The sequence below is a fragment of the Chanodichthys erythropterus genome, chromosome 13 (assembly GCF_024489055.1).
Source record: "Chanodichthys erythropterus isolate Z2021 chromosome 13, ASM2448905v1, whole genome shotgun sequence".
In the NCBI taxonomy this organism is placed as follows: domain Eukaryota; kingdom Metazoa; phylum Chordata; class Actinopteri; order Cypriniformes; family Xenocyprididae; genus Chanodichthys; species Chanodichthys erythropterus.
This window is the reverse complement of record NC_090233.1, coordinates 11,541,202-11,560,386: the sequence shown is the minus strand read 5'-3', so window position 1 is coordinate 11,560,386 and position 19,185 is coordinate 11,541,202. Positions and strand designations below refer to the sequence as shown.

General features: G+C 35.9%; 1 protein-coding gene across 1 annotated transcript; it reads left to right on the top strand.

Moving 5' to 3' along the window:
- The first annotated feature begins 5,630 nt into the window (after positions 1–5,630).
- Positions 5,631–17,922, top strand: wasf3a (WASP family member 3a). The gene is made up of 8 exons (XM_067407586.1): positions 5,631–5,763; positions 7,634–7,768; positions 10,252–10,405; positions 11,140–11,257; positions 11,493–11,686; positions 13,178–13,471; positions 16,242–16,549; positions 17,765–17,922. The coding sequence occupies exons 1-8, from the start codon at positions 5,631–5,633 to the stop codon at positions 17,920–17,922; spliced, it is 1,494 nt and encodes a 497-aa protein (XP_067263687.1).
- Positions 17,923–19,185: the final 1,263 nt, after the last annotated feature.

Sequence of the window (19,185 nt, the reverse complement as noted above, 5' to 3'; positions counted from 1 at the left end):
AGGGTTAAACTGTTACGCTGCCTCAGAAGTCTGTCTGAAATCAGTTTCATGCACAAACACTGCCTTACAAGTCATTGCCTAACAAGGCAGTGAGGCAACAAGTCAGCTGCCTAGGTTTTTGGATGCAGCCATCGAGCCGGCGTTCTGACGTAGAACCTGGAAGCGCTGAACTAAGTCAACAACGTAAACAGCATAGGAGGATGACAAGGAAGAGAAATCTTTTTTCCAAAGATTTTTATTATCCCGTTGCGCCCTCTATAGGCCATGACCAGCGACTAGTCGACATCATGCTTAAAGCGTCATCCCAGAGCATTTCAGTTGACTAGTCGATTAGTCGGTGCAACCCCTATCACATTAAAACCTGACAAACAGAACATGTTTATATAAAAATATTAAAACAGCTGTAATTATTTACGTTTTAGGTCATTATGGGTTTAGCTGAAAAAAAGGTTTTCACAATTGTTAACAAATTAATAATTCATAAATACACCACATACAAAGGTCACTACTTTCACTGTATGTCAATATGGCTCCATCAGTGTTTTAATGGTCAATAATTCATTTAAAAGTGTTTTATGCCTGGAGCCAAGCCAACTTGTTGCTTGTCCTTCTCCAGCTGCCCCAAATATAGCCTTTTATCAATCTATACCAACAGCCTTTTTGACATTTTTGCATTGACTTTCAATTAGCTGACGCCTCAGTGATTTTTAGTGGATATATGAAGTCAGTTCTCTTCAATCTCACATAGAAGTCCTTAAAGAGTAACCGATAGTTCATCACATTCATTTTTCCACAAAATGCAATAACCAGAAAGTGTTTAAATTTTGAACACTATATTCACTGCTTTATATTATTTTCGACATAATATATTTTGCTTGTAAAGTGTCTTGCTATGTTTCTTTAAAAAGATTTTTTAAAAATGCCACTGATATTTTGTCATTATAAAGACCTAATGCAAAGCTATTCATACATATTCAAGCCCCCATATACTTTTTCAGGCCACTGAATAGAGTACTAAGCTATATCATGTTCAAATGTTACATTTAAATTACAATATAACTGTTTATACACTCTAAAAAATGCTGGGATAAAAACAACCCAAGTTGGGTTGAAAATGGACAAACCCAGCAAACAGCAAGTTGTTTTAACCCAGCAGTTGGGTTAAATGTTTGCCCAATCTGCTGGGTAGTTTTACTTAAATCAACTATTTTTTAAAAAATACAGTATTGCTTACTTAAAATGAACCCAAGATATCTTGAAAATTAACATAATATTTTTAATAAATGAACATTTTAATTTAATTGAAGTCAGTCATATAGTCATTTTCAAACAATAGTTGGGTTAAATAAAACTACCCAGCAGGTTGGGCAAACATTTTACCCAACAGTTGGGTTAAAACAACCCAATCGCTGGCTTTGTCCATTTTCAACCCAACTTGGGTTGTTTTTAACCCAGCATTTTTTAGAGTTCTGGTATTTAAGTATTTATGTAATCCAGCAGAAGACACCATTGTGTTACACCATATTTAAAACAGAAGTGTCCATCTCTTGTGTGAAAAACTTAGTACACCCATACATTTTTTTATTCACTGTATAAAGTGCCTTAAAAAATCAGTTTGTCAATTTATCAACATCAATACACTGGTCTGGTTTCATCATAAATGGGTAGAGAAGATACTGTTCAATAAAGTTGTTATTTTTGTTTTATTTTTGCGCACAAAAAGTATTTTTGTAGCTCCATAAAATTGAGGTCGAACCACTGTAGCCATTGACTATTTTAACAATGTCTTTAGTACCTTTCTGGACCGTAAAAAAGTCGTAATTAAATAGCTGTCTATGGAGGAGTCAGAGAGCTCTCGGATTTCATCAAAAGATTTTCATTTGTGTTCAAAAGATGAATGAAGGTCTTATGGGTGTGGAACGACATGAGGGTGAGTAATTAATGACAGAATTTTCATTTTTGGGTGAACTAACCCTTTAGGATTTTTAAAATGCTTTTCACTCTAAAAAGATTAGTTCACTTTCAAATAAAATTTTCCTGATAATTTACTCACCCCCATGTCATCCAAGATGTTCATGTCTTTCTTTCTTCAGTTGAAAAGAAATTAAGGTTTTTGATGAAAACATTCCAGGATTATTGAAGGTCAAAATTACAGTTTCAGTGCAGCTTCAAAGAGCTTTAAATGATACCAGACAAGGAATAAGGGTCTTATAGAGAAATGATCGGTCATATTCTAAAAAATGTAAATGTATAATATGCTTTATAAACACAAAAGATCGCCTTCCAAGTGCTTCCGCCAAAACCTGTTCTACTTACAGAACGAATGCAGAGCCAGTTCCATTTTTCCGTAAGTAGAATAGTGAAGGCGTAGGTCCGTAGGACATACAGCGTAAGCTTTTTGAAGAATAAGAAAGTGCGGTTTTGGCGGAACCAATTGGAAGGCGATCATCTGTTTATATAAAGCATATACAGTTGTATTTTTTTTCGAAAATGACCAATCGTTTCTCTAGATAAGACTCTTATTCCTCGTCTGGTATCATTTAAAGCCATTTGAAGCTGCACTGAAACTGTCATTTTGACCTTCAACCGTTTGGGCTCCAGTGAAGTCCACTATAAGGAGAAAAATCCTGGAATGTTTTCATCAAAAACCTTCATTTCTTTTCAACTGAAGAAAGAAAGACATGAACATGTTGGATGACATGGGGGTGAGTAAATTATCAGGAAATTTTAATTTGAAAGTGAACTAATCCTTTAAGAGCTGTTCAGTGAAAGGTTCTTTATGGCATCGCTGCAAAATAACCCGTTTGTAACCTTTATTTTAATTAGGCCTAACGCTACATGTTTATAGCACACCTTTCCAATCCCGAAACTGTCACATTACAGCCCCGCGCCTCTCCTGCTTCACGCGCGAATTTGATTGGTTCTCACAGTTGTAATCTCCAAAGAAGCTTCCAAATCCTGAAATGCAATTGGTGCTCAGAACTGTCCATTAACATGATAATCCCGCCCTATAAAGCAATGCCCTGATGGCAGCGCATCCAGACGGTCCGTTTCATCTGCATTCAAGCCACTTTTGGTAAGCGAAAATGTTTTGAAATACATACTCAAAACTTTGTGAAGTGCTTCGTTGTTATAATATAACTAATCGTACATGTTTACATAGTTTATTTAGTGCATAGGTGTGTAGGTTACCGGTCCCCTATAATAAACTCTCGCGCAGCGGCAGTCATCCAATATTCAGCGTCATTAATAAAAACGCGTTATTAATTAAGCGAGTTCTCAACTTTAGCAGCGTTTCGGAGTCGGGAGCGCTTTGTCAACTCCAATTCTGTGTGCAAAAATGACTGGTGTTGGGATGAGGTGATGCCATGGTACTTTGAACTGAATTATTGTCATGTTTATATTGTTGATTTTTACACTAGTACTTCAAAAATATCATAATCTTTTTCAAAAAGAAAAGAATATAAGTAATTTCTGATTATTTTGTGAGTAAATTTACTTGCATGCAATAAAACCCCATCACTAGTATTTTGCTGATTTACTTGTTTCTCATATTTCTGCACCATCATCTGCATTTCTAGTAGGTCTTCAATAATTTAAACTAATCAAGCTTTATCATAACAGAAATGTTTTTCCCTCATGCTCTGTGCTTTTACTAGTGAAATGGAGCACTGTTGACTATAGTGAGCCATTGATTTCCATTTGAGTTAATGGACCTTTCCACAAGCCTGCCTGCCTGATTGGAGAGATGCTGACCAATTACACTTGCGCTTGGCTTCTCCTGAAACCTAATGAGACAAGGAATGTGACTTCAGACCTGTGTTATATATGAATTATCTGTTAATGGAAACATTGAGCCTTAATTGAAGTAAACCAACATTCATGCCTCTCCTCAGTACTGATATGTTCTGCAGGAAGGTGACCCTGGTGTAACACGCGGTTTTAGCTGAAGAAGCTATCGTTCCTTTTATTCTGCACACGTTCTTGGCTTCATGCTTTAAAGAGTAACTATGCACAAATGTGTCAAATCTTTTGATGCATCTAGCAGTGTTCTCTCTCAAATGTGTCACTGGGAGTTAATGTGACAGCGGGTGTAATCCAGAGAGCAGTGTGTGTGTGTGTGTGTGTGCGTGCATCTAATAACTTAATCCTGAAAGGCTGGGAACACCAACCTCCCCCTGTATAATCTTCTGGTGACACACAGTTACCTTACTCGCTTCTAGTAGGCCACAGAATGAAACTAACATTACACGTGGAAGCTTTGAAATTACCTGCTGAGGTGTTTATATAATATATAAGGGATCCTTTATGAAAAAGAAGTGCACTTAATTGTTTTAAATGCACATTAAATGCAACATGCACATTCCTAAATTTCTATATATCCTAATTATTGTTAATATATAATTCATTATTTCCAGGAGCTCATTGCATCTACCTTAAATTAATCTGCTAACAGTGATTGTAAATTAAATTGCCTAAATTATTACATTGTTAGCTTACTGCATGATTATATGTACATTTCTGAAACCAGATACATGCATTCTCTGTAAAGCTGCTTTGAAACAATATGTATTGTGAAAAGCGCTATACAAATAAATGTGAATTGAATTGATGTGCACTCGTAGTGTATTTCAAATCTTAATAGTATTTTTTTTCTTCAAAATAATAATGAAATAAAATAAAATCAATGAAATAACAGTACATGTTCATGACAATGTTTAACACACTTAAGTACACTTTTAAAAAGTGCACTTTGTAATAATGTCAAATTAAAAGTATTACTGTTATTTTGATGTGTTGACGAACACACTAAAGCACGTATAAAGTACTTGATTATAATTGTAACTGTAGTGTTTTAAATGTCATTATTACAAATGTGTAATTACAGAATTATATTTTAAATACTTGTCATACAAGTAGAAATTACATTAAAATATATATATTAACATGCAATTAAGTGTACAAAAACATTACATTCAGATTTCACTTAAGTGTTTTTTATTCTTTTTAAAACTAGCAGGAATAATTGTTAAAAAATCTATATATCTGAATATATTCTGCCATTTAGTCATGACATGTGTCAGATAAATTTATAACTTAAGTTAGATACACAAACTTCATTCATGATGACTAAAAGAGCATTTTGATAAGGAAAATACATACAATAACACCTGAATTATTGGACTGTTTAGATGTCAATGAATTAGATAACAAAATATTAAAACAAGTTGTATTTTTAAAGAAAGACAGCATAAACACACTTTTTTAGATAGATAATAGTAAAACAAATAATTTTGAATACTTTTTGCACGTGTGTGTGTGTTTGTGTGTGAGTGTGGTTCTAGTAAACCCTAGATAGCATTATCCGAAATCCTTGCCCTTGTAAGGGATATTTTTTGGTCCTCATGTGGAAAACGGCTTATAAATCATACTAAGTGATGTTTTTTGAAAATGTAAAAATGGAAAGTTGCCATAAAACATGGAAACCCTATTGTACACTTCGTTATGTGATAAGGTGAATGATGGAAGGTGTGAGGATATGTGGTCTAACTGACTGTGTTTGTGTTCTTACAGGTGCTGAGGTGTGTGTGTGTGTGTGTGTGTGTGTGTGTGTGTGGTGAGCTGAAGCCATGCCGCTGGTCAAGAGAAACATCGAGCCGAAGCACCTGTGCAGAGGAGCTTTACCTGAGACCATCAGCAATGAGCTGGAGTGTGTGACCAACAACACTCTCTCTGCCATCATTCGCCAACTTAGCAGCCTCAGTAAGACCTACTTTATCTTAATAGATTGGCTAAAATAGATTTTTATTTTTAAACCAGAATACTGGGAATGGAAATGTTATGATAAAATGTATGAATTTCTTGTCAGACCTCTTCAAACTTGAAAGGATTGTTTTAATACAAAGGGTTATTTATCTTCTTCTGCCTTGGTTTAAAAAGCTGCTTTTACAATACCATCATGTAATACATGATAATACTGATTTTCTTATGTCAAAATGTTCTCTTGACAATAATCATTGTGAACAAAGCAAAACCAACTGAACATTTCTATCAATATCCCCCAGCCCGACAAAAACAAACAATAATAAAAAGTCACAATGGGAATGTTCTGCATTGACACTGATTTGAGAAGAATAGCCTACATATATATATATATATATATATATATATATATATATATATATATATATATATATATATATATATATATATATAATACATTTAAAAAACATATGCAACCTGACATTTATGAAAGACAGCTTTGTTCTGAGAACACAGTTTAGCATTTCATTTCGGTTCAAATCATAATATAGTTGAATCTATACAGTAGCTCTGTTTTACACAAACACACTATAAATCACAAGAGGAAATGAAATGGGATAACAATGCTTTTTTGTTCACTGGCATCCAGCAAATGCTCTAAACCTTAATCCCATGAAGTGCAGAAAGTGATCGACAGATGTGGACGCCAAGTATATGCATGTTCTGTGAGGTCAAAGATCCTGAATTGGTGAATTAATGTTGCCTGCAATATCCTATCTGAGTGTGTGTGCATCATATATGTTTTTGTGTGAATGTATGGAATGAGACACATATCATTTAATTTGTGGTAATTTACTCACCCCCATGTCATCCAAGATCATTTCTTTCTTTCTTCAGTCGAAAAGAAATGAAGGTTTTTGATGAAAACATTCCAGGATTATTCTCCTTATAGTGGACTTCAATGGACTCCAAATGATTGAAGGTCAAAATTACAGTTTCAGTGCAGCTTCAAAGAGCTTTAAAGATGAGGAATAAGAGCCTTATCTAGCGAAACCATCGCTCATTTTCTAAAAAAAATACAACTGTATATGTTTTATAAACACAAATGATCGCCTTGCACGTGCTTCTGCTCTCTGTATTCTTCAAAAAGCTTACGCTGTATGTCCTACGCCTTCCCTATTCTACTTATTGAACGAACGCGGCGCCAGTTTTTTTTTTCTTTCCGTAAGTTGAATATCATTTGTGTTTATAAAGCATATATATATTTTTTAGAAAATGACCAATTGTTTCACTAGATAAGACTCTTATTCCTCGTCTGGTATCGTTTAAAGCCATTTGAAGCTGCAGTGAAACTGTCATTTTGACCTTCAACCATCTGGGCTCTATCGAAGTCCACTATAAGGAGAATAATCCTGGAATATTTTCATCAAGAACCTTAATTTCTTTTCAACTGAAGAAAGAAAGACATGAACATCTTGGATGACATGGCGGTGAGTAAATTATCAGGAAATTTTATTTAAAAGTGGGCTAATCCGTAAAGATGCATTTTTGCAAGTGAATGACACTAATACAGGTGTAAACGGGTAGTCGAAAACACATTGGACCGGATTGCTTTCGTAGTGTAGATGCTCATGTGGTCGAATGCGTTCAAACAGCCACAAAAGACCACCAGGTGTAAACAGGAACGTGTCTTTCTTGTCTACTTGTGATCCGATCGACCAAAACACATCTTAATACCAGATGTACATAGGGCCTTAGCCTCAGGTTGCATCGAGAGTATAATTTCTAATAAGTGTGCTGTAAGATGTTTTGAACTAAATGACTGTTTCAAAGCTCATCTCTGATCTTCTGTCTGTTTTATCTCCATCAGGTAAACATGCTGAGGACGTGTTTGGTGAGCTCTTTAATGAAGCTAATACATTCTACCTGCGTGCAAATTCTCTACAGGACCGCATAGACCGTCTTGCAGTCAAGGTCACTCATTTGGACTCTAGTGTGGAAGAAGGTCAGTCAAAGGTCAAGGATCACATACACTTGACTAGACTTGTGCTGATATTCGCTAATGCGATAAATCGGGATAATGAATATGCACGATATTGTAATCGTCGGCACTTCAGAATACCGTAAATAATAATTTATTACCAATTAATAATTTTTTATAAGGCAGTTAAGAATACTTTACCCATCAATCGTATAAAATGCACAACACCACTGTATCCTGCGTCAAAAGGACACGCGCTCAGATGTAAACAATCCCAACGTGCACGAGAAGCACATGGCGGCACCAGTGAAGGAGACGAGCTGAATGAAAGTGCGTGTTCACTCTCTGACAGCAGAGGGCGCTGATGGAACAGCAGCGTGCAGCGGTTACCACGGAAACCGTGCAAACAAAGTAACTGCGCTAGTGAAGTTTTTAAAATGCTTCAAACAGACATTCATTTTTTTGTAATCTCAGTGTTGTTCATCACAGCACCAAATACTGATTACTTAAAAAAGACTTAATAGGATATTTATTTTCAAACCTAAACATTTTTATATTTTAATCTGGACTACAACATGCCCTAATGATTAGAAATGTTCTGATTATTTGTTATTGTTCAGTAAAACTTTGAAAACATACAGCTTCATTGGTTAACATGTTAATTTATTATCACTAAACTGACAATAAAAATACTTATAAAGTATTAATTATTATTAATTAATGTTAATTTATTAGTTACTGTTTAATAACATTACTAAAATCAAAAGAACTTATTTAATGGACCTGAGATAAAATTAACAATGATCAGTTGTGTTTCTAAACTAACATTAACAAAAAATAACACTTTCTGTAACAAATGTAGCTATTGCTCAATCTTAGTTAATGCATTAAATAGTGTTATCTGTTGTTCTTTATAGCGTAATTCTATTGCATTTTAATCTGTTTGAAAATTTCAGTCAGAGTTGTTTTGTTTTATTACAAAAAGAGTTCTTAAACCTGTTAAACTATGACAAAAATGGTTTTGCAACTTATTTTAATACCGTGATAATACCGTATACTGTGATAAAAGCTTAATCAATTAATCGCAACATGAGAATTTGATACCGTCACATGCCTACACTTGACCAGAGATGGGGCGGGGTGCTCTTTTAACAGGATATGCGGATCTCCTCTCTTGGGTGTAATTTTTTGTGAAGTGTTCTTTTCACAGACCTGCCAACATGTACGCATTTTGCGCAGTGGGTACACATCTTGACCTCAAAGTACGCTGATATGATTTGTCACATTAAACTGTGCAAAAACCTGGTGACTCCGCACGCATAGTGCTCAAATCAAGCAAAAGAAGAAGAGTTTGACTAATCACAGCGCTGGGTTAAAAGGATAGTTCACCCAAAAATGAAAATGTGATGTTTATCTGCTTACCTCCAGGGCATCCAAGATGTAGGCGACTTTGTTTGTTCAGTAGAACACAAATGATGATTTTTAACTCCAACCGCTGCTGTCTGTCATTCATATGAAGCATATCAATGGGAATTCCAAAAATCATCATTTGTGTTCTACTGAACAAACAAAGTCACCTACATCTTGGATGAGCTGGTGGTAAGCAGATCAAATTTTCATTTTTGGGTGAACTATCCCTTTAATTCCCCAAATAGCAAGCAGGGATGAATGACACATGCGTAAGGCCTATCATTAAAAAGAGACTGTAAATTGACAGCAACACAAACTGATTTCTTAAGAGAGGACATTACAGTAGTCACGGTACTTCTAACTCCTTAAGGTAAACAAGTTGGGGTGGATGTGGAAAGTGAAATATTGAATTGAGTTAACTTAATCCTCAGGAGATGGATTGACTTAAAACACTCCATCATTCATGGTCACTCAGATAAGAGGAAGATATTAAGGCATGCACATTATAAAATGTTAAAGTAATGCTGAACAAAAATCTAAATAAAACTGAAATCACTATATGGCTTAGTGATTATGAAAGTGCTGTGATACCTATAGTTTTTCTTCAGCTATATGTCACAGTAGAGAAGAAACTTCTGTTTCATGCTGACTTTAATCATGTCAACTATGTTTCTCATTTAATTAGATGTTTTTTAAATTATAACAACATCACCCCTTGGATGCATATGCATATAAATTATTGATAAATAAAAATTACTGTCTGTGGTAAGCAACGACATGCCATGTTACATTCCTTTAAATGTCAAAGATTAACCAAACGATAATACTAAACTAGTACCAGTGAAATATTAATAGGCCCAGGCGTAATCTGTAATTTTTCTTTTAACTATTTTTTTTGCTATTATTTTTTATAAACTCTGTGTAATTGATTTAAACATGGTAAATGGGTAAAAAAACACAACTCATAGATTATACAGGGCATGTTTAGGACTTTGTAAATGGTGGTGTTTCTAATTCTGTGGAAATCTGTGGAGAGCAGATTTTGTGTGCCTAGGGATAATTGATGTACTTTTCTCTGTTTCCTTTTTTTGCCACAGTATCACTTCAGGACATTAACATGCGTAAAGCCTTTAAGAGTTCTACTGTTCAAGACCAGCAGGTGGTGACAAAGAGCAGCATTCCAAACCCCACCACTGAGATGTACAACACCAGTGACAAACCACCACCTCTGAACATACTCACTGCCTACAGGTGTGTGTGTGTGTGTGTGTGTGTGTGTGTGTGTGTGTGTGTGTGTGTGTGTGTGTGTGTGTGTGTGTGTGTGTGTGTGTGTGTGTGTGTGTGTGTGTGTGTGTGTGTGTGTGTGTGTGTGTGTGTGTGTGTGTGTGTTTGTGTGTGTGTGTGTACCCGTTTACCTGGTATCCTCTACATTATGGGGACCAAATGTCCCAAATTGTGAACTTATGAGGACATTTGTTTTGGTTCCCATGAGGAAAACAGCTTATAAATCATACTAAATGAAAGGTTTTGAAAATGTAAAAATGCAGAAAGTTTTCTGTGGGTAGGGTTAAAAAAATCATTACATCTATGGGATGTATAGATGTGCATGTTTTTGTGACATATCAGGACACAAATGTGTATAATGACATGGGTATGACATAGGTATTACAATGAGAGGGTGACTTATGAGGACATTACCCCATGTCCCCACTTTTCAAAAGGCTTATAAATCATACAGAATGAGTTTTTGTGAGAAAGTAAAAGTGTGCACAGTTTCCTGTGATGGGTAGGTGTAGGGGTAGGGGTAGTGTAGGGGGATAGAAAATACAGTTTGTACAGTATAAAAACCATTACGGCTATGAAATGTCCCCACAATTCACAAAAACGAACGTGTGTGTGTGTGTGTGTGCTTTCATACTCTTCTTTATATTATTAAGATGCTTATTGTGTATAAATGAGTTTTGCTGTTTGTTTGTTTGATCTAGGGATGACCATATTGATGGAATTAAATTCTACACAGACCCCTCATATTTCTTCGACTTGTGGAAGGAGAAAATGCTTCAAGACACGGAAGACAAGAGAAAAGAGAAGAGGAAACATAGGGTAAAATAATCACTCCTTTGAATGTTTCGAATGTCTATAAATCTGGTAACGACGTTTTTGCAAACATAGTTGGGTTCGCAGCAGTGTATGACTTTATGAATTTTGCATATTTGACCTATTCACACACAGTTAATTTTTGAAGTGAAAACTCAAACCTCTACCAGAGGAAAATTGTACTGCTCAGTTTTTTCAAGTTAAAAGTTTTCCTCTCTCCTTCATAAACACTATGGCACAGGAGCAGAAGCGGTGTGTTGATGGCACGTTGCCTCGTGAGGTGAAGAAGGTTCGTAAGGCTCATAACCGCAGACAGGAATGGAACATGATGGCTTTTGATAAGGAGCTACGACCGGACCATCGTCATCATCATCATCATCATCATCCACTTCACAGGGGTGTATCATCTGAAGGCTCACTGTCTCCAGAGGGCAGGTTTGTCAGCTTTCCATCTGCAGATGTATCCCTCATGCTGTAAAGATATTGTCCGCTATTTTAAACAGCATTTATGCCATAATCACATTGCCACAAAAATAATTTCAACTCATTATTCAGTTTTTTTTTAATAATAATAATAATAATATTAATGGCTACATTAAGGCTCTTAATAATATAATAATTGAATGAGAGAATGCAATGCAAACATTAACATTAAAAGACACACTGACATGATTGATACAATGATATGCACAAAGGCACAATTAAATCAAATAGAATATTGCAGTTTATTATTAATTATTTATCCTTGCAAATTATATATGTCACACCAGGTTGCAAAATAAAGATGTAATAAACAGATCTGTTTGCAGCAGCTTAAGTTTTATTTACAATGAAAAGAACAACCAGGTAAAACTCGACGAGAACTGGCAATAAATTGAAAGAAACACACATGTATATACAGTGCTCAGCGTAAATGAGTACACCCCCTTTGAAAAGTAACATTTTAAACAATATCTCAATGAACACAAAAACAATTTCCAAAATGTTGGCAAGACTAAGTTTAATATAACATCTGTTTAACTTAACAAATTAAGGTGATGCAAAAATGAGTACACCCCACCGAAAGTCTCTGGAGCAAAGCTACATTTTAGACTACAAATGTCTAGTAAGTATAGTAAAATATAATTTATTCCTGTGATCAAAGATTTATTTTCAGCATCATTACTCCAGTCTTCAGCGTCACATGATCCTTCAGAAATCATTCTAATATGATGATTTGCTACTCAAGAAAACATTTCTTAGGTTTATGAATATTGAAAACAGTTTTCACTGCTTATTTACTGCTTTATTTTTATGATACACTACCATTCAGAAGTATGGAGTAAGTAAGATTTAAAAATGATTTTAATAATAATAAATTAATAAATTTATTCAGCAAGGACACATTAAATTGATCAAAAGTGACAGTAAAGACATTTATTTTAAGATTGCTATTTCTATTGCTGTTCTTTTGAAATGTATCAGAGTTTCCACAAAAATTTTAAGCAGCCAAAACAACATCGAATAAGTATATTAGAATGATTTCTGAAGGATCATTTTAAATTTTAATTATTCCAGTTTTTTGGTATAGTGTATATTTGTATAAAGTACTGGTAACACTTTATTTGAAGGTGATGTAGTTACACGTTACTTCATGTACTTACTATAGTAATAACAGTAAATTATGCATAATTAAAAGTAACAAACCCTAAACCAAACCCTAACCATAAACGTAACTATAGGCTATAGTAAGTACATGTAGTTAATTAATATTGCTCAGTACTTATTTGAGTAAGTACAATGTAACTACATCACCTTAAAGTAAAGTGTAACCAAAGTACTTTGTATGTCTTTGAAAGAAGATATTTCTTTGAATATCTGTTTCTTATGATTCAGTTCCTCAGAAATCATTATTGCAATGATTTGCATTCATCTTCTTTTCAACAGACCACATCCAAACAACTCTGACTACCCAATCCCAGCATGCCATGCTCAAGCACGAGCCAGTCATGCACATTCACAGCCGCACCCGTTCCTGCCTGTGGAGACAGCATCATCTAGTGCCAATGGAGGGGTAGAGCACGAGTACCACAGCATTGGAGGGCCTGTAGGGGCGGCTGTGAATGCTGATGTAGGTTACAGAGTGGGCTTACTCGCTCGAACACATCCAACTCCTCCACAGTACCTGCCCCGGGAAAATGGAGTCAATGGAACCATCACGCTTCCACCAACAGACTATGGGTAATAGCAAAAATTATAGTCTGCTGTGATGCGATAGTGTCCTACCTCTCACACACACCATATAACCATAACATGTTAAGCCATATAACACGTTGTGTAGTATAGCTTACATGATAAAATTAGTCTACAACTTAAAGGGTTAGTTCACTCAAAAATGAAAATTCTGTCATTAATTATTCATCTTCATGTCGTTCCAAATCTGTAAGACATTTGATCATCTTTGGAACACAAATGAAGATCTTTTTGATGAAATCTGAGAGTTTTCTGTCCCTCCATTGACAGCTGTGCAACTACCACTTTCAAGCCCCAGAAAGGTAGTAAAGACATCATTAAAGTAATCCATGTGACTCTCAATTTTATGAAGTGACACGAGTACTTTGTTTGTGCAAAAAACATAATTTACCCAACCTGATCTCACGGCAATTCGTACGTATTTTACGAGGTGGCTTCATACGACCTCACTCGTACTAATTCATACGTTTTTTGCTAAATCGTATGTATTTTACGAGTTGACAAATTCGTATGAATTCATACGAATGACCTACCCCAAACCCCGCCCCTAAACCTAACCGTCACTGGGGTTTAGACAAATCGTACGAATTCACACGAGTGATGTCGTATGAATTTATACGAAATAGCCACCTCGTAGAATAAGTACGAATTGGTCGTGAGATAGCGTTGAATTTACCACTCTATATACAAAATATTAATCTTCATTAATTGAGATTAACCACTGAGTTTAAATCACTTGAGTCACATGTAGTAGGCTACTTTAATGATGTCCTTACTACCTTTTTGAGGCTTCAAAATGTCAGTTGCGTCGGCTGTCTATGAAGGGACAGGAAGATCTTCATTTGTGTTTTCCGAAGATGAATGAAGGTTTTATGGGTTTGGAACGACATGAAGATGAATAAATAATGACAGAATTTTCATTTTTGGGTGAACTAACCCTTTGAGTTGTATTTCTAGTGTAAATCTTTTAAACTTTCTGTTGCATTCTTTTTTCGGAAAAAAAAAAAATCGTGATGCTTTTATGGTGAATTTTGGTTTTGTTCTGCTACTTGTGAAAAAGAAGTACACTTAAAGGGTTAGTTCACCCAGAAATGAAAATAATGTCATTTATTACTCACCTTCATACCGCTCCACATCCGTAAGACCTTTGTTAATCTTCAGAACACAAATTAAGATATTTTAGTTGAAATCCGATGGATTCATAACGCTCCGATGCTTCCTGAAGCAGTGTTTTGAAATCGGCCATCACTAAATAAGTCGTTATTTTGTTTTTTTGGCGCACCAAAAATATTCTTGTCGCTTTATAATATTAATATTGAACCACTGTACTCACATGAACTGATTTAAATATGTTTTTAGTACATTAATGGATCTTGAGAGAGGAAATGTCATTGCTGGCTATGGAGGCCTTACTGAGCCATCGGATTTCAACTAAAATATCTTAATTTGTGTTCTGAAGATGAACGAAGGTCTTACGAGCGTGGAACGACATGAAGGTAAGTAATAAATGACATTTGTTTCATTTTTGGGTGAACTAACCCTTTAATTGTATTGAATGTGCACTTGTAGTGTACTATACTTTTTGATTAAATAAAAGGCCACTTAAGTGTACTTAACGAGAGAACAAATTTATGACTATGTTTCTTAACACTCTTAAGTACATTTTTAAAAGGCTTACTTTGTAATAATGTCAAGTTAAACATTTTAATTCAAACAATTTAATTCAGTTACGAAATGACATACTGTATGTACTTAAGTCCTGATTAAATGAGTCAAAAGAGCAGCTAATTGCATTTAAACTATAACACATCTTCATTAAACTGCAGTTGACATCCAGTTTTATATGTCCGAAAACATTACATTTAGTTAGCACTGAAGTACTGTATATTATTTACGTAATAAGCAGTGTTGGGGTAACTTGAGTTACATAATCAGATTACTTTTTTCAAGTAACTAGTAAAAGTAACACATTACTTTTTTCAATGTACAACAAATATCTAAGTTACTTTTTCACATTTATTGACTAACAGCTCAGCTTGAGAGAAATGGGGTAAGGTCAGAGGTGTCGTGTGCGCTGTGTAAACATAATGGGTATTGTAATTCTAGACTAAATGTGAACATGCATTTACTCTTCTCACTTGCATGAAAATATTCAGTATTCTTCAAAATTAATAAAAACAGTGAAATTCAATCTCAGAATTTTATGCCAACAAACACTGATTAAACAAGTAAGACAGATTTTACGCCTGCATTAATGAACTATATTAAATTGCACAAATATGCTTTATGTATTTAATATCTTTGCAGCTGACCTTCAATGATCTAATTCAACCATATTAATAAGCAAAAATGACAGAAATAAGAGTGTTGAAGTTCCTCCTCCTGTAATATATTCTTCTATAATCTAGAATGGCAGCACAGTCGAAAAAAAATGCACTAGTTGCGTGTCCAGTGTGAAATGGGCTTTTGATAGCATACCCAAGAACTTCCCACAACTCATTCGCTAACCGTCTGATGAATATTGCACACGGTTCATGAGATGTAAGAGCAGGCTCAAATTGGTCTGGAAACTAAGTTGCATTTACAAGGTATACTGAAATGATACAGTTAGCACTGGAAAAAGCTACAAAGTGGACCAGGCTTGATGCTAATAGTCAAAATCCTCTATCGAATGACAATGTATGCTGGTCCATGTAGAGGATACATGGTGAGGTTTCCTAATACTAGGTTTTTCACATTCTCTCTTTCTCTCTTTTAGTATGATGGAGTACTATGCCAGTTCAGGTCCGCCACCTCCTCCATTGGCTCCCCTCATTCCATCTGCACAGACGGCTTTTGCCTCACCTCCGGTTACTCCTCATCCTGGACCAATCGCATCAGCCTCACGGTATCCTCTTCCACCTGTCCCACCTCCTGGACCGGTTTTATCTTCACCCCCCGAAGGTCCACCTCCTCCTCCGGCCCCTCCCATACCACCTCATCCAGCAGCATTTGGAGAGGGACGGAGACACAATCTGCAGCCTGTCACAGACGCTCGCAGTGACCTACTCTCAGCAATACGCATGGGTAAGTGAAGTGTTTTTGTGCAACAGGATTGTGCTGTCCATAGTGGCATACATTAACATGACTACAGTACTGTATACAGAAGTACACTTTGGCATACTTATTAAGGAAATAATATACTTTAAAAGAATATACTTAAGTTTGAACTAAATGTAATGTTTTTGTAAACTTATTTGCAATTAAATGAAAATGTATTGTAAATTTATATTATTATGAAATTAGCTGAACTTTAGAGTGTTTTTTATTAACTTACGTACATCTTTATTTGTCAATTCACAATAACTTCTATTCTCTTTGAAATATGATTAAAGGGGACCTAAAAATACCCATTTACAAGATGTAATACAAGTCTCTGGTGTCCCCAGAATGTGTCTGTGAAGTTTCAGCTCAAAATACCCCACAGATCATTTATTATAGCTTGTCAAATTTGCCTCTATTTGGGTGTGAGCAAAAACACAACGTTTTTATGTGTGTCCCTTTAAATGCAAATGAGCTGCTGCTCCCCGCCCCCTTTCCAGAAGAGGGTGGAGCTTTAACAGCTCAGCAACAACAAAGCTGGAGAATCTCACACAGCCAAATTGAGGATTGTCAGTGTTGGTGTTCAGCCTTACATTGTTCAAACCGGAGTCGACACTGATGGAGAGACTCAGGAAGAAGTTACAACTTTTAGAATGAAACTGGACGTTTCTGAACAGTTAGTGGATAAATTGATGTAGTTGCTGTGGAGTTGATTCAACACATGGACTAGCATGTGTCGTCATGTTAATCTTTTGTGCAAATCCAGTGTTGAATTGATCCTCGTTTGTGAAGCAGTACGGTGTAAAATGACGGCATGATAACAACACTCTACTACAACAACTCTTCCTCTTCTCTAAAGCAGCCCAACATGGCCCCACCCGCTTTGTTGTGTGATCTCAGGGGTCACCAGCCCAGGAAGAATCTTGTTGTAGTCCCTACCTGCCGTTTGTTTGTTGTAGTCCTTAAACAGCAAATTCTTTATAAGAAATATCTAATTCTACATCATAACTTTGGAGATGTTGTTTATGCTCAAACATCAATATAACACACTAACTAAAGTTAAAAAAGTGAATTCATAATCAACCAACCCTTTTAGTCCAAACTCAACAGCTACATTAAGATTTCAAATGCTGTGCACAAAACAAGTTGTCCCTGTGTACTGTATAGGCTACTATACATGTGTTTTGTGTGTTTGTTCAGGTATCCAACTAAAGAAAGTACAGGAGCAACAGGAACAGCAGGCTAAAAGAGAGCCAGTGGGGAATGACGTGGCCACTATACTCTCTCGCCGCATTGCTGTGGAGTACAGCGACTCAGAAGACGACTCAGAACTTGATGAGAATGAATGGTCTGACTGATCATAGTCCGCCACACACACGATGGTAGAATAGAGACCGTCCATGTAAATATGAAAGTACGTTCACCTTCAGACACCCACATATAGTTGATTATTAACTCTTTCCCCGCCATTGACTGAATTTTCTGGGCCCTATCATACACCCGGCGCAATGAGACACCAGGCACAACGCAAGTGTGATTTATCAGTTTCAGCCTGACGCAGTTATCATTTTCACATCCAGCGCCCACGTTTTTTAAATAGCAAATGCACTCGTGCCGTCTGTTCGCCCATGGGCCTGCTGGTCTGAAAACAAGGTGTTTTCAGGCGCATTGTTGGCGTGTTGCTATTTTGATGCAACTGAAATAGACTGCACCACTGACCAACAAAAACCTGGTCTAAAGTCAATGAGAGTGTCTATATTCCACCATGGTGCAAGCGCATCTGGGTTTTTAAGGGAATGGGAGATGACACTCTGATTGGTTTATTGCACATTACACCCAAAACACACCCATGACTCATTAAGAGACTAGGTACAATACTTTTGGACCATGCGCCTGGTGCGCCAAACATTTTTTCCATCGTTAAACCAGCAAAAGTGGATTCGGACATGCCCTAAGTGCACCTGTGCCATGCACTAAGATCGTTAAAATAGGGCCCTCCGCCATTTATGACACAACGCTTCTCCGCCAATGGCGGAATTTTCTGGCAATCCATGTTTTCACTGTTATACAGCAGGGGGTGCTATTAAACATCTTCTGAAACAGTGTAGAATCTCCAGATCAAAACATAGGTGAAGAAGAAGCCGAAACAAGTGTTGCTTATGAACATGTAATCTAACACGATCATCAAACTTTCGATAGTATAAATCAAAACTGCCTAACGTTACCGAAAGAAATGTCGACCCAGAACGAGGTATAGGACTGTAAAGCTTTGGGGGTGTTGATGGGCTCAATCTACTCCATCTATGTTTTTATCATCGTTCTGAATCCGATCTGGATGTAGTCTTTGACAAAAACGTGATTTTCTCAGCGTTTTTGTTCAAAATGTTGCTTTTTTTAAAAAAAAACACTGTTGGGGAAAGAGTTAAGAATGATGTCAATTTCTCAAAGAATGTTATGCAATACAGAGGGAAGTTTTGAATAAACTTAATGTACTCAAACAAGCCAAACGCCCAAGTTACAGGAAGTAGGTATTTAAAGTGTTTATTTGAAAAGACTCTTGGTTCAAATTTGCAACCTTTTGAACAGAAACTGTAAATTATTAAGAATTTCTAAATTAAGAA

Excerpts from the sequence above, each read along its gene's own strand:
- wasf3a (XM_067407586.1), top strand. The coding sequence starts at position 5,631 with ATGCCGCTGGTCAAGAGAAACATCGAGCCGAAGCACCTGTGCAGAGGA. Across the intron at positions 7,769-10,251 it reads GGACTCTAGTGTGGAAGAAG|TATCACTTCAGGACATTAAC; the intron begins GTCAGTCAAAGG and ends TTTTTGCCACAG. Across the intron at positions 10,406-11,139 it reads AACATACTCACTGCCTACAG|GGATGACCATATTGATGGAA; the intron begins GTGTGTGTGTGT and ends TGTTTGATCTAG.